A 22,928-nucleotide genomic window follows, 5' to 3' on the forward strand; every position below is an offset into this window, starting at 1 on the left:
CATCTTGTTCCTTCTTTCTTCTCTGCATGGATCATAATCATAACAGTAGCCACTATCTCCAGACCCCATCCCTGAAAGTCAGCATTTTATGCAGTGTGAAAGCTCTAGAATGAAGCTGTGATTGATCATGGCATTAACCTCCCCCGACCCAGCCAGCAGTCAGAGCAGCTGCAAATCTGCACGATAAATTTTGGGGAAGCTGATCTCCCAGATGCAGGGTCACAACTGCAAACAAACAAACAAACAAACAAACAAACAAAAAAAGCCCTTGGAGATGCACATGACCAGTGAACACCCGGGGCTCCTGGCTACGAAAGAACCAGAACAATAATCAGGAATGCTCAGCCTCTGGTAAATGGTAGCATTTTCACTGTACAAATTCATCTTCATGTCCGCAGGCCTAGCTGAGATCTCGTTTGATAAGCGAGGTTCAACAGAGAGAAAATGAAACAGTTCTCTTGTCTGTTTTCTGGAGGGTGGTATGCGAGGAATAAAGAGCACAGAGGCTGACTTGGGTTTGAAGGCCCCGAGTCCTGGAGATATTTAACTCGGATTCATTTCCCCAACCGTAGGTGGTGGTCCTGGGAAGCCTCCACCTCTGGGAGCTGTCCTTGGTGCTGGCCCTACTATAAATGGGGAGTTTTGAGAGCATACTAAGGGGTGTGTGTTTGGGGGGGTGCTGGTCCTACAGTTGGGCTGGCAGGGATTCCCCTCTGCTATGTCACCTAGTAGCTTGATAGTACTGAAATTTAACCTTGCTAAGCCTTAGCTTCCTAATCTGTAAGCGGGACAATATCCATACCTCCTAGGATGATGTTGACCATTGCAAGAGAGGGTACCGTAAAGCAGGTAACCTGTCTTTGGCCCTCAGAACATGGGGTATACAAGCCCACTGTAAATGCCTGGGGGCTCATTATGTAGGGGGGACCCCAAATGCTGCCAACTTCTCAAGGTCACCGTGGACTCCCAAGTGGAGACAGCTAGAACCCTGTCATTCAGCAGTGGCAGCGCTAATTTCTGTTCTTTTTCTGGATGGAAAGCTTTATTTGGCTCTCTCTGAATATGTAAAGGAAGAAACCCTCCCTGGAAGCGAATTATAAAGGAACAAAGGCAGAGCCATTGTCCCAAGACACCAGCACTACAGTGGGATTGGGCTGATAAAGAAAACAATCCCTACTTAGTGGAGGGAACTCCTTATCTGTTTAATTGATTTGCTTTTGTTTCTCTGAATAAAAGCCATTCCTCAGCAGAGGCTAAACCCAGCAGTCGGGCAAGTTGACAGCAAAGGTTACTTAAGGATCAGCTGAAACTGCCACCTGCAGAATCCTCCAGGCAAGGAGCTTAGCCGCAGCTGATGACCTCAGAAAGGGAGGGTAAAGCAAGGTAAATCCTTCAGGAGATGCTGCACGTTAAGAGTGTCTCTTAAGCTAACACTGACCAGGAAAAAAAAAAAAAAAAACTATTGTTCTGTCTACACTGATCATGATATCTCTAGTTCCTGAAGCAGGAGGCCTGGATGTCCAAACCCTGTAAGACCTCATAAAATCTATGGACCACAAACCCTCTATGTCTTAGCCTGCCAGGCAGGCCTGAGAACTCTGGATGTTTTCCATCCTGATACCCAACCGCTCCATTGAGTGCTCTGCTATGACCCTACAGTATTTTTCTTTGCCTCCTAATATAGTAGTAAGAGCTCCAACTCCCTTTTCCAGGGATGACCGTAAGGTAAGGCAAGGAAGCACTTGCCCTGGGTGTAACACGTAAGGGATTCTGGAAACACCAGTATCCAAGATAAATAATAGTCCAATGCCATGGTTTAAAAATCAAAATTAAGGCCAAATAGCCCAAGATGAACAAAATATTTTAAAAAATGTAAATAAACTGGGCTCTGATGGGGCTGGGATTAGGAGGAGTGAAGAAGGTAAGTAGTTCAAGTGTAGGGTTAAGTCCCATCTTTAGTGACATTTGCTTCCTTGTGGGTCAACTGCACTGATTTCAAACTTCTTAAAATATTGCATCAAAGTCTTATTTATATTGGTTAATGAGGTCTTGGGCTCCCACACCTGCGTCACCTGCTCCTGCCGTCACCATCAGGAGTCCACACCTTATATGCAGGTCCTCACCCCAGTCTCGGCCCTGCCACTTGCTGTGACCCCTCCACCCCTGCCTCTGCCTCCTTGAATTGAAAGAACAAAAGTTAGGGTTGGTGGAGGGCCTACCATGTACCAGACCTGGCGGAGCATCTCCTGAGCAGTTGTCAGGGCCACGGGACTGGAAGGTCAATGCTTTGACACCCCGTTAGTTTGTCAGCAAGAAAGGGCAGAGCAGAAGTAGAAGGAAGTTAGCCCAAGGTCATCGCTAAGTGGGAAGGCCAAGTCCAGAGATGCAACTCCTGAACTCTCTCTCCTACTGATCATTCTCTGCTGGGTCTTGTGTCGGACAAGCCATGCTGTCGTGTCCCAGCCAGGCCACAGGAAGAGATACAGTGACACATCTGCCCCTGAATGTCAAGGCATTGTCAGCAGCACAAAGGCCCCAAGCATCAGGGAGCCTCCAGGGTGCAGATGCTGAGGGAAGGGGAGTGAGTGTGGGTGGGGGTCAGCTCTCCTCCCTTCCTGCTCCTACCATCACCATCAGGAGTCCAAACACCATAGCCCGGACACCTGTTTCAGCAGTCAGGGCCTCCCTCGCATTCTATGGCTGAGATCACAGCTCCTTTTCCCAGACCAGTCTCCCTGGCTTTATGAAAGCACAGAGCTGCCCTGCCCGTGTTTCATGGGTGCCTTGTCACTCCTATGAGAGGCAGTAATGCTCACCCTACACTGCCATAGCACTTCCCTAATAACGTTTTTTATTGAGCAACTAGCTTTTTTTTTTTTTTATGCATTACTTTGTTCAACTCTAACAAATCTCTGAATCTAGCTTTTATTCTTATCATACATGGGTGGTGAAATTGAGGCCCAGAGGGGTCAAAGATTTTGCCTAAGGCCACATAGCTCTGACTCCACTCAGGGCTGGGATTCAAATCCAGCTTTCGTCTGACCCCAAAGCTCGTGTCTTAACCAGTGACTATGACCTATTCCAATCCCCTAGCTCATTTCATTATTTGAATACTGAGGCATTTCTAGATGAGTAGCCTGAGGTTCAACTGTGACCCTTTCCAAGGTCACTGAGATACTCGAAGCCATGGTTAGACCTTGAGTGTGGGCATCACGATTTTTAAAGCTTCGTTGCCTCCACACTGGATGTTACTCTTCGTCAGACTTAGATGAACCAGTAAGATGAGCAGAATGGACGCACACAAGGTTAATGAGGGATCACTGACCTGTGGCCCAGCTATTCCTGGAGGCCCTGGGAGGCCCCTGGGCCCAGCATCTCCCTGTCGCAGGAACAGAAGACAAACAAACAAGAATTAGTGTCTGGAGCTCATAGCCAGAGTCATCAGCAAGCCACTGCCCTCGCACACCTATTCACGGATTTCCAGCGGCAATGTCCCTGCCCCCTCTCCCTCCATCCAGGATGTCTGAGCAAAGGGTTGTGGGCAGGTGGTAGTGCTGAGTGTGACTGTGCACTCATGGGCACAGCGCACAACTCATGTGGTGGCTGGTCCCCAAGATGACCCCTAGACCTCTGCTTCTTCCCATCTGGACAGAGAGGCAGTGTTAGGATCTCCAAGATGATGCATCTCATCGCAGTGATAAAGACAAACTGTCTCCTTCTCTCCTTACTTTTTTGCCTTCTGTGCCTTCTCTCCCTGGCTTTCCTGGGAGACCTTTGTCCCCTTTAAAACCTGGGAGGCCAGGGAGGCCCGGGGGTCCTGGAGGGCAGTCATTGCACACATCCTGAGAGAGAGAGAGAGAGAGAGAGAGAGAGAATAAATAACAATCACTTATAAAGCAAAAGTGGCCCATGCAAATGATGTAAAAACAAACAGGTGGACTGAGTCATCACCGGGAGTGTTTGTGTCAAACTTTGCATATTTTTCTCTCTTAATCTTAGATTTTAGCACTGATACAGCTGGATCATCACCTCGTTTCTCCCTACTTCTAGCCAGCCAGACTGCTTGAGCTATTGCCCGCAACGGTGCTGTTAAAAGTGCACCACGATCTGTGAGCAGTGAAAAGCATTAACAGTACAGATTTAATGCAAACATTTAGTATTGTTACAAATAACATGTCCTGTTCCTAAAGCGGGAGACAGAACAAAGCTGGAAGCTGAGCTCTCTGTCTCCTGGGTTTGCCTAAGTGGTTTGTGAACAAAGCAGCAGAACAAAGGAAGCAACAGGCACACAGCCTCGGGATTTTCTTGCTGTGACAGGCACCGGATCTAACCACACTTGCCTGGCATTATTCTTTGTCCAAAGTAGGTATTTAATCGACGCTCCTGGGAATTGAGCTTTGCTCTACTTCTTTGAGGCAGGTGAGTGCTGTCCCTGGTGTGATTTTAAAGGTCTCTCGGCCCAGGGAACATGTTTTCTAATTTGTCTGTGTCGTCCCAAGACCTCACAGTTTGGAGCACAGTGTGTACGGAGCAAAACTCGCTGGCTTGACCACACTGCAGCCTGTGTCTTATCCCATAGTCCTGTGGTGCTGCGTCTCTGTCATCCTCCCTCCCCTCTCCTTGTGATAAATGTTTGATAAGATAGTATAGAGAAGGCACTTAGAATAATGTCAGATTATTCCTTGCTAGGAATAATCTAGGCTTCTCAATTCACGTCTGCATTTGGTGACTCTCTAGATGAAAAAGGACTTGTGAAGCCCCCACTGTTGGGCTCTGGGCCTTTCTGCTTTGAGACCACAATGAGTTCTTATCTTGAAGGTTTCAAGCTTAAATGGTGTCAATTAGCACAAAACAAACGCATTAACCATGGCCTTTGGGATGCTCTGCTGCAGGCATCTGCACAGGCCTGTGGCAGCTGCACTCCCTCCTATGGAAGACCATGTTGCAGGTGACTTGGCATTCATCTTGGTCTCTAACTCAGGATGGAGGGGTTTTTCCATCACAAAAGTGACTCTGAATGGCCCGCCTTCCTTTCACCTGTTTCTCTCCCATTCAACCTTCCAAGAGTCTTTAGTGGCCTCCTTGACACCAAGATGCCTTCCTGATTAATTCAGACTGGGGACTGCTTTGGACTCCTGCTCCCACGACCCCAGGAACTCCTGCACTGGCCTCACTGTCCATGTACAGCTCCATCCCATCCCCACCAAGCACAGAGAAGGTGTCAGCTCTCAGAAGACAGAAGGAGAGTTGCTTTATCTTGACTTGCCCAATCCAGAGCAGAGGGCCTCCCATGGAGCAGGAGTTCAACACAGGAATGAGCCAGCTGACCCAACCAACCAGCCAATAGCCCTACTGATCTCCTGATCTTTTAGTGTCCTGTGCCATCTTCTTTTAGTGGGTGGTTTGAGAAGCTGAATATTTTTTAGAGGCTGGGGAGTGCCACATGTTGGGGTATACAAAGCGAGGGTGATTGCTGTTTTTTTGTTTGGAAGAGTAGCAGAGTGGGGAGGAAATCCCTTATCCCTGGACCTTCTCCTGTAGGTCTTTAAAATGAAGGGCATCCATGAAACACTGCGATAACAGGTGTCTGATGTGGGGAATGGGGCTAGCCTGGCGGCAGCAGGAATTCCAACCACTGGGATTTTGCTGGCATTAGAGGACACAGTGGTGATCTGGAAACCATTCTTCATGGTGGGATCCATACCATTTAGACGCTATATCTGTGTAATATAAGGTCTCACCACCTATTTCTTTCCAATTTCTGGAGGGCTCTCAGCCTGGGTCTATCTTAGTCACAGATTCTGTGTAGCACTGTTCCTTGAACATGAGCCGTAGCAATTGCCAGACGTGCAGTGTGGGCAGGTGGTGGACTTACCGCACCCCTAGTCCCAGGGTCCAGGGAGCACAGTGAGACCAGCCCCCAACCTGCAGTCCCACCCATGCTCACTCTGGCCGCCCAGCTCTTAGGGCCCCCAGTTCCTCCTGACCCTCGGCTACCTCCAATGCCTTCAGATAGACCGGGTCCTGCTTGCAACCAGACCACACCGGAGCCTCTGCCCCCACTGGGATCATGACTTCACTCCTCTGAGCCTCAGCCCTCTAACCTGTGAATGGAGGACCTCAAAATCCGGTGAAAAATAAATTAGGTAATGAATGAAAAATGCCCAAGGCCATGCCTGGCACATGATGACGGCACAACGACCTTGGAGGCTAATCCGCCATCATGATTTCCATACTATTCCTTCCTTGAACCTGTTGCATGTCTCCTCTGCCAATCGGATGCCCTTGCTCATCGATACTGTGTGCCAACTCCTCTATTTAACAGAACCGCTCCGGCGAGTCACTCAATCCCTTTGAGTCTTTTGCCCCCTCATAGGGTCATTCTCCTTCCTTAGGGGATTATTGCAAACTCTAAATGAAAGAGTGCATGCAGAGCACCTGGTGTGTTGCAGGGTTCCTGGGGTGGAATCTATAAATGTTGATTCCCTCTGGTCTCTGTCTCCTTTTTTTTTTGCCTAAGATGTTTTCATCAAACCCAGCTCACCGGGTTGGTAGTCAGCATGGTGCAGCATACCAAGTAAGCACACTCCCACATGCCTACCAAAGGGAGGAATGCCACAGTCTTTGCCACGTGAAGAAAGCAGCTGTTGCCCTTCAGGAGTAGAGATAACCCCCAGGTCATCTTACCCAACCTTTCACCAGATACCCGAGACCTCGCTGCAGTGCTCTTCCAAAGGGCCCTACAGCCTACCTCTCATACCTCTAGGTGACAGGCAGGCAGCTCCCCACCCACCTGTACTTGCTCAGGGATCCGGTCGGATGCATGAAGTAGTCAGGCGACAGAGGGGTTAAGCACAGAGGGTCTGCAGTCTGACACGTGGTGGGTTTGGTCTTGGCTCTGCCACTCTCCAGCTCTTACCTTGAACACGCGCCTGCCCCAGCTGTGCTCAGCCTCCTCCCTGCAAAATGCAGACTTAACGGTGCCCACCTACTGGGTCGTTTGTGAAGATCAGATGAAATAATGTTCATCCCAGGGAGCCATCTGATGGAGACATCCTGAGGATGACCTCGCTGGGCACACAGCCAATTGCAGAAGTTTCTTTACCGGGGACTCGGGAGATGAACTTTCTACCCAGGCAGTTTTCCAACTATCAGAATGAAGTATGGGCTGCTATAAAATTCCTTGGGGGCAGAGATAAATATTCTGTAATGAAAAGATGCCTTCTCAGCAAGGGAGGGACCTGCCACCAGACACCTGGACCAGACCAGCAGGCTTCACCCTCCATCAAAATGGCAGCAGCTGACTGTGGAGCAGGGAGTGATGGCAGCAGGCTCTGCCGACCTGGGCAGACCCACTGGGCCCCAGGCAAAGCACAGCTCCACGGGCCCAGGGAGTCTTGGGTGCCACCCTGAATGTAGGTGGCCCCTGTCCCCTCTGGGGTTCCCAGCTGCTCTGAAGAACACAGCTGCATCCCATAGCAGGTAAGGAGCACTGATTGGACTAAATACCTGTCTCAGTGCTATAGCTGGAAAGCATGAAGCTCCCCATTCCTGTGGCAGAAAGACTGGCACGATCCGGGGTTGAATTCTTTGTGGGGGAAGGGCAGGGCTGATGCAAACCCAGCTCCTTCTAGAGCAACAGGATTATGAGAACTGATTTAGGCTAATAAAAGCTTCCAATAAACAAGGAACTTAATCAATAGGTAATGATTTCTTGTCATGCCCTCAACGATGAAAAAAGCTTTCTCTGGTCAATTAAAATCAGGAAAGACTTTCTCTTCTTCCTTTTTTTTTTTTTTTTTTTTTTAATAAAAAGTACAGCTTTCCACCCAGGCATCTCAATGTGTACAGAGATGAAAAGTCTCAGGCTTCTCCGAAAAGGTTTTCTTCTCTTCCTTGTTTTGCTCCCTCACTCTCAGGCAGGGAATCCTGTGCTTTTTTGACACCGCCCAAGTGCTTGTTCAGAATGCAGGAGGTGAGGAAGGAGCTGATCACACAAATGCCAAGTTTCACCCTAAATTAAGACAAAGGCTTGACGCAGAGCCAGCAAAAGCGTCGTCCCTATGCACCACAGCGGGACTGTTCTTTCTGAAACACAGACCCTACCCGTCTGTCTTGCTTACAGCCATCCTTGGACGGGCACTTGTCCTCCCCCGATCTCACGAGAGGGGTGCCCCGCTTCTCAGAGAGCCTTTTGTGCTCATGGACAAGGTCAGCAAGTTCTGGAAACCAATGAAGTCTGCACCCACATCCGGTCTCCTTCCTGGTCAAAGGGCTCAGCAGCGGCCTTCACCTCCCTGCCCTGTGCTCTGGCCCTTGCACCAGCAGGATGCACACCCAAGCTGTTTGGCTCTGCCTACGGCCCCCTTTGTAGAACACGAGACAGCCTTGTGCGGGGTTAGTCTCTGAACTCAGTGAGCACCGGGCGGCCTTCCCAGAAAGCCACTCACCCTCAAGGGCTCGCGTTCCTGGCACACAAAGCAACGACACAAATAGTACCAACCTCGCAGAGTGACCGTGGACATCAGGTAAAGGATGCACACCATGCATTTAGCACAGCCCTGCACACAGAACTTTCAGGGAGGATGGAAACGCTCCATATCTGCAGTCCGCCAAGGCGGGCTCTAGCCACATCAGGCTATTACATACTTAGAACACGGCTCGTGTGACCAAGGACCTGAATTTTTCACTGTATTTAATTTTAATTGACTTACACTTAAATTGACACATATGGCCAGTGGCTGCTGGATGAGACGGAGGATTTAGCACCTCGCCGGGCACACAGTGAGCTCTCAGCAAACAGGGCTGCTGTCATCAATACTCACACACAGTTGTTCAAGCAAAAACACTCCGCAACTTATTGAAACGTCCACACTCCCCACCCCCCATGTCCCCACCATCACCATTTCCAAATGCATGCATGTTGACTTCAGGCTTTTTACCTTAACCAAGAGATTTATGTCCCCTGGAGACAGCAGTGAGGAGGGACCCTGCCAAAGTAAAAATAAATGAACAGATGTATACACAGGCATGCATACGGTACATCCCATCCTTGCTCGGAGAGCATAAGGCCTTCAAAGTGTACGCAGGATGCAAACAGCCCTGTCTATGTCCCAAGCTGGGGAAGCAATGGAAACAAGCCACTTCTGAGGCAGCCACCGTACAGGCTCCCATTCCTAGCCATGGTTGACCGACCTCAACCTCCTGGTCCCCAGGCTCCTGTGGTGTCCCCTCCCCACTCCCCACCAAGTCCTGAGAGATCGTGCGGGTACTGTGGAAGGCAAAGGGGCAGGCCGTCCTGGATGCCCCCAGATGGCAAACGGCTGTTGCTCTCAGCCTAGTATGACTTTGAAGCCCCCTGTTCAGCTCTCCCAGGTGAAACGGCATCCTAAACCTCACCCTGCATCATACGGGTTGAAGGTGTCTAACTCTGGGGAAGAGAGTCCCGAAGTCAAGAGTGGTTACAAAGCCTCTGAAGGTATGCAGATGTCTGCGGGTCACCAAATTCACACTCAAACCCCCTGAGTTGGAGTGTGCTGTGTCAGCACAATGGCCCAAGGTGGGGGTGGAGGCTGGGTTCCCACCAGAGTATGAGAACACACAGCTGGAAGGAAAGCAGTAATCAAGGCAGACCCTGAAGGGAAGGGGGAGTTCTGGGCAAAACCGGAGTAGACTGCCAGGGTGTTTTGCAAACTTCTACATTTTGCAGCAGACAGAGAGAGCCAGAGGATCTATTCTCCAGAGGAAAGTGTTAGATTTTCCTTTAGAATATGGGAAGCCTGGGGCCGCGCGTGAGCGTGCAGTGGCTGATTTCTCCTGATTCTGTTGGCATTCCGGCTTATGAATTGTGAATGGACACCGGCATCCTGGGAATGCTGAAACCAACACAATTTTCCTGGATACCAAACCCCATTTCCTGACCTCCTCCCCGCCGCCCCGGGGCTGCTGCTGCACCCTACGGCTAACAGAAGCCCTGTGACCATGGCATCAGGCCGGCTTGCTCAGGACACCCTTGGTAGTGACTGCAGGCGCGTGCGGGCCCTCTGTGCACCCTCTGGGCTATGACACAGGTGGACACCCGAGATCGGGACCGACAGATGTAGATGGGCAGGTGCCGAAGCGATGCCGGCCCCGCAGGCCGAGAGCGAGCTCTGCATGCACTTGCTACCGCTGAAGCCCAGGGACCCCTGGTTCTGAGCCAGTCCCTCCGGAGGAAGGCCAACCTCTGCAATATTGTTTATTGAAACTTTAATTCCGAAGCAGAAAGAGGAGGTTTTATCCTGAAGCCTTATGTTTTACCCTGGGAAGTTAATAACAGTGGAGGATCTATATTGTTCAAATCGGGATGGGACCGTGCTGTGGGGCCCCTATAGGCTGGGATGTTTCTGGGCCGTCATGGGGTTCCCCGGTATCACCAACCACATGGCCAGCAGCGCTCACAGAAGCAGAGAGGCCAGCCAGGGAGGCTCAGCCTAGGTACGGTGTGGCCTTGGGGCACAGTTTTATGAAGGTCTTGTTGCACCCCGTTTCCGTAAACCTCATGGGGTAGGCGCAGGATGCGCAGAGGCCTCTCGACTCAAGGTGGGACCTGCCGGGCGGCTGTCCGCAGAGCCAGCGGCCCCTCTGGGCCCAGGCCAAGCCTGCTTTTCCCTGCCCTGTCCTCCTCCCTGGATCCCCATGGACTTCACCGTCAACCCATCCACTGCACCAGAATCCCTGCCAGAGGCTGCGCCTCTAGGGGCCTGACTCTCTGCATGGGGATTCCCAGCCCAGGAATTCTGGGGGCGCAGCACCGGAGAAACCCTCCGGGTCCCCTACTCTACCCCAAGGAGCAGGGACTGTGTGGTACAGGCTGAAGGCAGCCGGCGAGGGGTATCCAAACCCACTCACTCGAGAGACTGGCCCTGCCTGCTCCTGACGGGTGACCTCTAAGCCCTCGGATGCTCCGGCTGCTGAGGCTTGGGTGAGCTTCCCTCGTGGGCCACACGTCACGCTCTTACCAGCACCTGCCACCCTCTCTCATGCATCTGATCCCAGGAAACTGCAGGGGGGCTGAAGTGCTGTCCACACCAGTTCACCCCGGGGCGGGGGAGGTCACTGGAGGCCCTGGGCCTGGTCTCCCTGGGGCTATTCCTGTGCATTTTCCTGTGCCGGCCGTCACCTGTGTCCTCCCTCCGTAAGGAACTGTCATCGTGATGGAACAGTGCTCCTGAGTTCTTAGAGCCGTCCCACGGAGTCCTCCCAGGGAATCACGGAGCCTGAGGGTGTCTTGGGGGCCCCTGAAAAATGCCTTATCTGACCAGCAACAGCAAAGAGACCCTGAGAGCCGCTGGGCTGGACCTGGGACCACACGTGGGCAGTGTGTTCATTTAAAGGTGCTCTATTTCTTCCCCCTCCTTCCTCCCTCTCTCCCTCCATACCCCGCAGGTGCTCAGCCGTGGGACAGTCCTGGTTGTCCACACTGTCGGTGGATGGTGCTGGCTTCTCTTTGCAGAGAGGTGTCGAGGCCTAGCTTCGGCAGAGGTCCCTGGAACCTCCGTTTAGCCTCTGCTCTGAACCTCAGTTCCCCCCTGCTTCACCAGAGCCTTACCCTGGGCCAACGACGCGGCTTCTGGGGGCTCACTGGCTGCCGCAAAGCTGGCTCCCGTGGAGGAGGAGGGGAAGCGAGTTGTCCCTAAGCTCTCACTCGACCCTCCACTGGTCCCACAGGTAGGTCCCCTGGCGGGCCCAGCAACCCAGATGAGGCAGTGATGGCGCCCATGGGTGCTCGCCTGGCTCTTGCAGCGGCCAGGCTTGCAAAGGAGACTCTAACTCTCAGGCTCAGCCTGAAGGGAGAGCTTTTGCCAGGTGAGCATCCTTGTTTCAGAGCCGGACGTACAGTCAGTCCCACGGGGGCCTCACAGTCCCAACTCCTGACGCAACCGTCTCTGCCCTCCTGGGTAACGTCCTTCAGCGGTGACCAGTCTCCCGTGTCTGCACTGCCCCCCACCCTGACTGCTCATCCTCACTGTTCCTCCCCTGGAGCCCACCCCTCCCCACACCCCTTGATGTCCTGGTCACTTAGCCCAGCCTTGGGGCTTCTCTGGCAACAGCAACCTAATCAAGAAGGCTAAACATGCTGCCCACGAGGGAGCCCGCAGGAGCCTTGGGCTGGAGCACCAAGGAGGGAGCACTTGGGACCAGCCATTTCCCTGCAACCCCACGGCTTCCACCATTCTCTCGGGAGAGGAAAGTTTCTGCCACTGTATAAATAAAAGGAGGGGGGGGGGGATCCAGGGCAGTGATGACATCCTGGGACGGGGAGGAAATGGACCATTTACACTGTGATGTACACTGGGGACCATTTGCTCACCCCCAGACCAACTCCTTACCCTTCCCTGTCCTGTTCCAAGCTGGGGAGGCCGCTCCCCGGGAGCATCCGTGGGGCTCATTGCCTGCAGGCCTTGGCTGAGGCAGATGAGGGAGGCACTGTTAGGAGACGAGCTGGGGAGGAGACCCTGCTCCCCCGCTCAGGCCCTGGCTCTCTGGCAATGGCCTCGCACCCACAGCTATAGCCCCTCCCCACCCTCGCGCTCTCACTCTGCACTGGAAACAGGCTACGGTCCTGTCTGCCTCCCACTCTGGCTTATCTCTGGGCCCCCCAGCATCTCAGATCAGCCCCTGCCCCATGGCTCTGTAAGAAGTCCCTCTTTCAGCCTCCCAGACTATCTGAGTTGTGTTTTATTCCCACTGGAGCCCTGGCTGGGAGTTAATATTCATCCAGAACAGTGAGATGACATACAGGCTTGCCAGGAGGCCCTCTTTCTCCCGGATTTCCTGGTACACCCTAAGAGAAGAGAAAAGTGAAGCATAACTGTGTGAAGCACATCATCCCGAGCCGCTCTGCCCACGCCACCCCCCACCCCACCTCTGTGTCCACCAAGGGTAACTGGGTAGAAAAAAGATCACCCAACCACAAAGACCGGTGCCAATAAAAATGCATGGCTTCCAGTCTCAGCTAAACCCTCAAATCTTCCCAGAAAATAGTCCACTGTGGCCAATAATTTAGAATAAGCCACCTTGCCTATAACTCCTACTCAAAATGCAACACTGAAAACAGTGCCTGCACGCTGAGCGTGTCCCTGTGTGTACACACACACATTTTCTTAAATTGCCAACATCCTTCTCTAAACACAGGTGGAAGGCCCAGCTCTGAAAAGAGGGCTGGGTATAAGGAGGTCACATTGAGATTGGTGCAGGGCAATGAGAGAGTATGTGGACAGGTTGCAGAGGGTAACTTTCTCCTCTACAGTAGAAGCAAGGAAGGGAAGGAGAAGGTGATTTAGTGTCCCCGCCAAAGTGGAAACTACGGATGGGGAGATGCGTGTCTAAGAGAAGTACTACGGCTGAATGGCGCTGGACAGCTGTGCTTCGTAGGAACTCAGCGCTGCCAGCCACGCATTGAGTCAGAGCGTGTGGTGAGCAACATCCGTGTGCCTGGCACAGGGGCCTGGAGATGCCTTAAGACATACATTCCCTCTCCTCTTGGAGCTCAGCTCTATCTAAGCAGAGGCCAGGCATGGAGAGAAGAGATGATTATCATTGCCACAATGTGGGAAGGGATGTCATCCTCGGTGAGCATCGGGTAAGTCTGTGGGATTTACCCCTGAAAGAGGAAAGCCTTTGCACAGGGATGGGTCAGGAACAAGCCCATGGACAGCAAGTCCACGGCGGGCACTGGATCTTAGCAGAAATGGCCTGCTAGGTATGTAAGGAAGTTGACCAAAAAAGTGGGAGGCGTTGCACACAACATCTGGGAGCTAACGAGGTTCTGAAAGCATCAGATACACAAAAGCATCAATACAAAATCATAGCTCACAGGCAACAGAAGAGCAAAAATCTAAAAGTGTTCCTGGGGAAGGGGCAGGGATTAGTGGAGGGTTTCCTGGTCAAGAGAGGCTTGCAGGTGGCGGAGGTGGGCTTCCAGGGGAGTCTAGAAGAACCTCAGCTGAGCATTGCTCTTTACTTACATCCTGGCCAGCTGGTCCCTGGGGGCCGGGGAATCCGGGTAAGCCTCGGGATCCCTGAGAAAAAAAGAAGGTAAGACACTTGCCAACAGTTTAAGCAAAATCAGACCCCCCCCCCTTCCTTGGCAATAGTTGGTTCTCATTGTAGAAATGGCCTGTTACTATGAGGAATCTGATATGATGTGTGTGCCAAGTGCCTCTGCTCAGCGCTTACGTCCCCAAGCTTGGGGAGGTGGGTGTGTTACACACACAAAGAACACTCCAGAACACCTTCACCGTGAGCCCTCCTGCCCAGGCCCCCGAGTGCAGGCTCCTTTCTAGAGTGGAAGGGTCAGCGCCTGCAGTGAGCTCACCATGGCTCACCCCTCTGCGTCTGGTGGGTTGCCAGCCAGCTCCCTAAGTTAAAGCATGCGAGGCTCAGTGCCCAGTACTTAGAGGATGTTTATTATTTTTTGTTAGAAAATTCCTCCCATTCTGTTGAAAATTTCTGGACGGTATCAGGAATTCTCACAAATATCTTTCACTGCGGATCCCACTTCCTGTAGGAGTCTTCCTTCCGTAGATCTGTAGGTGGGAATCAGTAGATCTGTGCTGGCAGGTGCAGGGCCTGGGCCACAGGGCTGCTCTGGAGCTAACCCTGCCTCTCTGTGACCTCCCAGGGGTCCCCTGCATGACAACCCCTTCAGGGGAGCCCCATCCCCTGTATTATCCACCTTATTGCTCCACTACAGCAACTTGCTCTGAAATCTGATGCCTCTCAATGAACTATTCTGGGCCTCCGGTTCCTCATCTACAAAAATGGGTATTAAAACTCATTTTCTTGGTTTAGAAATCACTTGAGTGCAAATTACTTGAGTGCACTGAATTTTACCCATAAAGCATGTCATCATAGGTGCTAATCTGCAGCTCCTCTTGCTCTGGGGTAAGTTTATAGAAATTCACATTTTCTTAGTAAATGCATACATTCTGCTTATCATCAATGGCAGCTACTCCTAAGAACAAATGTTTCCTGAGAGCTTTCCTGTTCCTTCATGGCATTTAGCCCAACAGACCTCCACAACGGCCCATGGCTGAACATGCCCACTTTACAGACTAAGAGAGATCCCCCACTGAATCAGGACAATGCGGCTGGGGGTGGTGAAGCCAGGATTCAAAATTAGTTCTGCTGGTAATTAGATGAAACTCATCACACCCTGCTGTCCTTCTGGGGTGCCTAGATGCCAAAAAAAGCAAAGCCCGTCTCAGTCAGCCCAACTATAGCACGGGCATGTTGGATGAGAACATCGCCCATGCCCTTCCTACTTGTACCATTCCAGAGGATATGCTTATATCCTACAGTGTCTGGACTGTTTAATGGCAGGGATTTGCAGATAGCACTTGAGTTTGGCCCTTCCACTTTAAAATTGCTTTAATTAAAACAGGATTTCTCCATTAAGCCCAACCCTTCGTTTCACCCATACTGTACCGGGGGCCCTTTGTCTCCTGGTGGTCCAGAAGGGCCCTGAGAAACAAACAAACAGAACAAATAAGTCAAGTCAGAATGAAATGTTTCTTTAAATGTGCTGTCATGTTTATTTCCAAGCCAGGTCTTGAACTATCCTTGAAGGAGTAACTAACTCCCCCGACCTGCAAGCCACGGTGACACCTGCTCACCCCACCCAGGAATTCTGCACAAGGAGGTCTTCCCAGAACTACCTCCATCTGCCCCTGAATGGGTACCATCCTATCCTGGCACCCACTTGGTTCCTGATACCCGGGCTCATCTCCAGTTTGTAGCTCGGGTGCAGGGTGGGAATGAACATCCCAGCATCTTCATATGGTGACTCCCTCCTGCTTGGTACAGGCTGGGGGTACACTCAGGGCCAGACTCCCCGGCGTGGCCTGCTTTGGCTGATACTGCAATTCCTAAAAGGGGGTGTCTCTCTCTCTTACATACACACATATGGGTCTGCCCTCTAAGTCCTCAGTTTAGAATTTGGCTTCTAGAGATTGCTAAAATGTGGCCATTGATTAAGGTATTAGCATAGTTTTTGGTCCTGCCATGACTGGAATGCTCCCTTGCCCTGAGTCTTCATTATGCTCTGCTTCTGCTCTGCTTTTCTACCTGGACACATTCTTTTCACACTTTGGTTCTCAGCTGAGATGTCACTACCTTTGAAAGCCTTCCCTGGCTCCTCCCAGGATGCTCATTAGAGGTGGTCCCCTGTTCCCTCCATGCCTCCCATCCAGGATGCCATGCCTCAGTTTGCCATCACTTCTTGGCTGTCTGTCCTCCCCACTCAATGACCATGTGCCATGTGGTTGGGTGGGTACTAAGCTCCTTGCTCAGCACTCTCTCTCCAGCACCCAGCACAGTGCTGTCAGGACACTGTAGAGCACAGCAAGTGGCACTCCATCAACATTAAGATTTTAGAGCATGAGCACTTCAGAGTCAGGTATAATCACCCTCCATTGTCACTGATAATCAGAGTGAGGCCAGAGAGACTAGGACCTACCCAAGGCACAGTGGGAGTCACATGACAAAGGGGTTAGCCCACCTCCTGCTCAGTCTAGCATACCCTACATCTCCCTGCAGCAGAGCCCAGAATTTCCCCAGACACTCCCAAGAGGAAGAAAGAGCTTACAAAAATGCATAGGTTTCTGGCAATATGAGCCAGGTAACCTAAAAGTCTGCTTATGACATATATCCCAGAACTTTCTGATAAAACAGAGGAAGCAGCATGTTAAGTGCACAGCTGAGCACTTAAAGAAAGGAGGGAAAGTCTCCTGAGGTCTCAAGTCAAGCAGATAAATCAAGCAGGTAAGACAGGAGACTCCCTTCCATCTTGGGTCTAGTTGACTCAGAAGCCACTTTCAAAAAAAAAAAAAAAAAAAGAAGCCACATTCTATCATTCTATTACTTCTCATTGGCTTCATCCAGGTGTAAGTCAATGATGCACATGGACCAATGCACACACATCTGAGGTTTGCTCTTTTCAAAGCATCTGCCTATTGAGACTGAACCCATTCTCCAAGCAGAGGACTGAGGGACAATTGGTTACTGCCAAGGAGAACGGTGCCAGGTCACCTTGGAGCCACCTTTGGTTCCAGATGAAACTCCATGATCTACCTGAAGCACTTAACATGTTCCTTTGCTCGAGCTCCAAATTCCTCTCTTATGTCATTTAATATAAAATCCACATATGAAAGGTGGATTCTGTTGTCAAAAAGGCATCCATTTTAAACCTTAGCTTTATCAATTATCAGCTGTGGGACCTTGAGCGAGTCACTTCGTCTCTGTGAGCTTCAGTTCTCCTCAAGTGGAATACAGTGCTAGACGGCCACTGTGCCTTGAGTGATCAGAAGTCAAAAAAGATGCTCTAAGGAAAGAACCAGGCCACTCAGGGCCTGGCCCATCCCTACAACTATTTTGTCAGTATACTCTTAAGAAATATCAGAGTGTTGGGGCGCCTGGTGGCTCAGCTGGTTAAGTGTCTGCCTTTGGCTCAGGGTCCTGGGATTGGGCCCTGCATGCGGCTCCCTGCTCAGTGGGGAGTCTACTTCTCCCTCTCTCTCTATCTCTTCTTCTACCTTGCTCCCCACTTGTGTCCTCTGATCTTTCTTGTGCTCTTTCTCAAATAAATTAAGAAAAAAACAAAACAAAACAAAATATCAATGTGTTGAGGAGGAGAGAGCCAATAAATGGCATTCCTAAGCTGAAGCCTAAACAAGTTTCCAACAACCACAACCCTCTTTCCCATGATTATGCTCGCTGACATGTTTGCTCAAGAGCCACTTTATCCCAATACACAGATCTTGGCCTTTGATACCATTTTCCACCAGAAGGAAACACAACTCCTTGGAGAGATGACTGATTCCAGATCCGGACAAGAAATGTATACAAACCTAGGGCACCTGGTCATTCCAAAGAACAAGAACACTATCAAAGTCAAGTCTGCTGGGCTTGTGTCAAAGGTACTCAGGGTCACTGAGATGAGCTCCTACTGGCATCAGCTAAGACAGCCTTCACGTCAAAGGGATGGATAACTGGACTATATTAAAACACATCAAATGTGTTTGAATCCATGAGTTCAAAATTATTGATGAAAAACAAAACACCTAATTAATCATTTTTGTCAGATGCAAGGGAATTGAGTCTTTATTTGAAAGTAATTGAAGGGAAAGACTGGAACATTCCCTCATATCCTGCCTTCCATATGAATTGTACCACTGGGTAGGTCGATTGTAATTGAGGGACCTCTCCATCTAGAAGTATTTCAGCAGATACATAAAAAAGAATTGGTAGAACAAGAAAGGCATCAGTTTGCAACCCTTGATGTGCTAATTGATCTAAGCACTGCACATCAAAGAGTGTGAACATCACAACAAGAGAGACCACCAGACACCATGTGCCTCCTAATGGAGGAACACACTCCCTATGAAGTCTTGCCAAACACATCAAGCCTGAATCTGATCAAGGCTTTAGGCCCAATTACGGATGTATAGGAGACACAGGGACAGAGCAATGTGTTAAATTACTAAATTAGCAAATTCCAGACTCGGGGAAGCTCTAGGAGGCCAAAAAAAAAAAAAAAAATCATCAATAAATAAACTGAAAAAGGAAAGAAAAACATAATGGAGGGGAAAACCTATATATTTATAGAGAACAGTTTTTTTGTTTTGTTTTGTTTTTTTTAATAGAGAACAGTTTTAAAGAGATCAACAGGACACCTGAGTGGCTTAGGGGGTTAAACGTCTAACTCTTGATTTTGGCTCAGGTTGTGATCTCAGGGTTTGTGGGATTGAGCCCTGTTTTAGGTTTTGTGCTGGGTGTGGAATCTGTTTATGATTCTCTCTCTCTTTCTCCCCCTCTACCTCTCCCCACTCTCTTACTCTAAAAAAAAAAAAAAGAAATCAGCCAATTGCTATCTATATTTGGGTCATGATTCAAATAGGAGAACTGCATAGGCATGACATTTATGGAATAAATAGAAATCCTACCACTGACTGGATATTTGATGATTTATTTGGAATTGCTTTGGGGAGTATAATAATGAAATCCTGGTCACATTTAAAAGTCTTTACCTTTTAGAAACACACTGGAATTATTTACAGATACAAGGACATATGTTGGGGATTTGCTTCAAAATAATGGAGAACGGTGGAGGGTGAAGGGGAAGCGGAGGCCTTGGATAGGGATCCTGGTTGTCAGAGTGAAGTGTGGCTGCATGGGGTTCATTTGGCTATTCTTCCAAAATATTCTTTTGGTATATATGAAATTTTCCTTGATAAATATAAGTATATATGGAGTCTGTGTGTATGTGTGCACATGCTATATACATACACACATATAGGCACACATGCACACACACACCCATGCACCCCTGCACTTCTGTCCTTTGCTGATAACTGCAGAAAATGGAAATTCACAAAACTGAAAGCCCAGGAGGTTCCAGATATGCTAGGTACTCCCCTCTTTCTCTGCTATGCTGCTATGCTAACGGTACTGTTTCCCTCCTTTGAGGGTTGGTCATCTCTCATTCCTTCTCCCCACTGACATACGCAACACTAAGGGGCATTTTCTGCTCCACGATCTTTTATCTGAATGTTAATACGTGCCAGGCTCTGTGCTGGGCTTGGGGGAGGATGCAGGTGGGCATGGAGCCAGTTCCAGGAAAGAAAACCACCCCTTTAATAATGGGGCCTCAATGGGTCTGGGTTGAGGGTCACCAGAGCTGCTGCACCCACCTGACTTTGGGGAGGCTTTACCCAGATGGTGCTGGGTGAGAGAAGTTGCAGAAAGAAGCTGATGGGTTTACAGGCAGAGGAGGGACAAGGACGATTCTGGTAGAGGAGAAGTCAGACTTTGTGGAAGAAGAACAGGTTCCTTTCTCTAACATGGAGAATGCCAGGCGTCTGCAGCCAGAGCTTCCAAGGACAGCTAGGCTAGGGTCTGTCAGGGTGAGAAGGCCCTGCAGTGCCCCTCAGGAGAAGTCTCCAAGATACTGATGAGCTCAAATCCGGGCTCTGGCGTGGAGAAGATATTGGAGAAAGCCAGGTACAGAGACCAGGTTGGAAATCTAGGAGGGAGGTTAACAGGGAGGCCGAGCGAGGCCAGAACCAGAGCCTGGCCCATTGTAAGTGCTCAGTAGGCCACAGGAATTAAAATTAGCAACAGAGATTAAAAGGAGGGCTCCCAATCAGAAGCAACAGTGGAAATTTATTTTAAAACTTAACTGTCATCAATGAAAAAAAACTCCAAGACTTTATTTTATTTTATTTTTTTCCAAGACTTTAATCTAAATAGCAAGAGTGGAATACTCAGCTCCTGGCCATGCACAGAGCCCTGGGGTCTGAGGGGTGACGTGCTATTCATACCCTCCCCACCTCTTCCACCTGCTGCCCATGGGGCCTCACTCTGCACGCAGAACAGGACGAGAGTGTGAGGCAGTGAGCGAAGCCCTGCACATCCCCTGAGCATCAGCTTAGCAGCAGCTACCGGGAAGTGCCCGGTGTCCCCAAGCAGGGCCAGGTAAGTGGCCACACGGCCACACCCAGTGCTTTCAAGGGAACCTGGCCAGCCTACTTCTTGGGATGGCCTGACCTGAGCCTCTCCCTGGTTCTTCTGACCAAAGGGATCGAACCAAAACCAAGGAACAGAAACTAACGGCTACTGAAATCTCTAGCCTGAAGCCAATGTGCTATCGTGTGTCGGCAATATTTTAGTAAAGAAAGAACCAGAGAACAAATGCTAGACGGGTGAGTCATAGCTCAGGGGCCAAGATGCGGGGAGAGGACGCTGTCCTGGGAGCGGCTGGGGAGCACGAACCGGTCGCTATCGCTGCCCTGCCCGCCGTGCGTGAGTGCAGGGGGCCCAGCCCGAGCTCTGCCACAGGCCAAGGGTCACTTCAGGCAAGTGGTGTCACCTTTTTGACTCTTTTGACAGGAAAAGGAGAGAAGGACCTGCCTGGTGAGGCTGCCCTGCTGGCCCTCAGAGAGAGATGTCAAGACAGGGGAAGGAAAGGTCAGGGGGAGGATTTTGACGACATCGAAAGGTCAAAGGCACGGTACCAGGCATCACTGGCAATATTATCCTGTTGTAGCCTCCCAACAGCCCTGCTGATGCTGCAGAAATGACTGGCTCTTGACCCCCAAAGAGAGTGACAGGACCAGAAGGCCCGAGTCTCTGGGAGCACAGCCGTTGGGGGAAATGCGGCCCTTGCTGGCCTCCAGCTCCTGGCTTCGGGCAGGCTCAGTGGCTCCTTTGATCTGCCCTCAGGCCTAAGCTGGATCATTTTTAAGCGTTTAAAACCTTGCTAAAGGAAGATCAGAAACAACCTGGAGATTAAAGGGATTTTTTTTTTTTTTTTTTTTTTTATGTCTTGAAGCAAGAGGCCAGAACTCCCGACAGCTGCTTCCCCATCCATGCCCCTGGCCAGTGAAGGCACAGGGGCTGGCAGGGAGAGCAGGGCTCCCTTCCAGGGGGTCGGCACAGCTCCTGGATGCCAAAGGCCTTGGAGCATAATGCCATGAGAGGAAGGATGCAAGGACTAACTCCTAAGTTGCTCCATCCTTCATGGAAATGAATAATTCTGCTCATCCTGCTGACGCTACAGGGCGAGCGACACAGGCAATAGGAACTGGTTTGGGAGGAGGTGGGGAGCGAATGTGCGGCCCGGCCCTGGCACCAGACTAGCTCTAGTCACTCTACCCCGTGAAGCTCAGGCGGTTTCCCAGGAGAACAGTGATGTAGCAGACGCTGTCGGCACCCCTCTCCAAACACCCGGACTCACAGCCACCTGGCCTTGTCTTGGGCTTTCCGCAGCCACAGGAGGACCCTTGGGCGGAGGGCCAGGCAGGCTGGGAGCTTCTGGGAGTCCGCCCCCCGGGAAGCAGCCCTCATCCACTGGCCAACAGGAGTGGGCACGTAAGCACTCCACCCCCCTTGCCACCACTCAGAGAACAATTCCACAGCCCTCCACGCATCCCCCGGGTGTCTGTGGAAGTGAGGCCTGGGCATCCGCCCACCATGGAAACCTGCTCATGAACACACCCTCCCTCACTCCCCTTCCTTTCTGCACAACCCAATAATCCCCTAAATGGTGATTTCTGGAACATTCCCTTGCCCTTGGATCCTGTTCTCAGAAGAGGCTTCTGCAGAATCTGGGCTTCACCTAGTAGTCAGGCAATGTTCACGGGGCTATAGGAGGTGGTGGTGTGCATACTTCGACACCTGGCACTCAGCCATACACATACCACTCGTGGCCCTGTTCCCACAAAGGGGTAGTGTAACCCTAGTGAGCCCACCCCCCCGGGGCATCAGTCCTCACCCCCACCTTCTTCACCTCCTCTGACTCTCAATGCACCCCTACATCCTCTGTGCAGATTCCTAGGCCATCAGGAGCCTAGGCAAGGGGCCACAGACAAGATTTATGAAAATTCAGTAAGGTTTGGTCCACTACGGAAGCTTGTAATAAGTTGAAGTGGAGGAAAGACAATAAACAGTTGATTTACGGCCCCTTGGCTGCAGCCAGCCAATTACTTTTCAGGTGGAATCACTTAGGCATGAACATATTTCACGGCTGATGTTAGCCAGCCCCGAAGCAGGAGGTGGTGTGGAGAGTGTCCACATCTGCCAACTGGCTCTCCAATTAAGGGTTTGACACAGTGAGTCCTTAGGGACAGACAGGGACACACAGAGACCTGTTGAGTGACAGAGGGGCCTACATTCAGCCTGCAGCTCACTTATAGAAAGTTTTCTATACTAGGGGGTAATTCCTGCGAGATGCAGGATCCTCACTCCAGCAGATTAGCCCCATGAGGAGGAGGAGGATTTCACAAATACCAAAGTCTGAACTACTGTATGTCTTCACTGCATCTTTTGCCATGGTGTTCCTTCCAGTTACCAAAAAAGCTGAAAAAAAAAATAGCCAAAGACAAAAG

General features: G+C 50.7%; 1 protein-coding gene across 1 annotated transcript in view; it reads right to left on the minus strand.

The window, feature by feature from the left end:
* Positions 1-22,928, minus strand: part of COL22A1 (collagen type XXII alpha 1 chain) — a 269,313-nt gene that overhangs the window by 64,639 nt on the left and 181,746 nt on the right. Inside the window, 6 exon segments of the mRNA XM_038555601.1 lie at positions 3,326-3,379; positions 3,729-3,842; positions 8,943-8,990; positions 12,782-12,826; positions 14,010-14,063; positions 15,472-15,507. Of these exon segments, the coding sequence (XP_038411529.1) occupies positions 3,326-3,379; positions 3,729-3,842; positions 8,943-8,990; positions 12,782-12,826; positions 14,010-14,063; positions 15,472-15,507 (351 nt within the window).

The sequence above is a fragment of the Canis lupus genome, chromosome 13 (genome assembly GCF_011100685.1).
Source record: "Canis lupus familiaris isolate Mischka breed German Shepherd chromosome 13, alternate assembly UU_Cfam_GSD_1.0, whole genome shotgun sequence".
NCBI classification, from domain to species: Eukaryota; Metazoa; Chordata; class Mammalia; order Carnivora; family Canidae; genus Canis; species Canis lupus.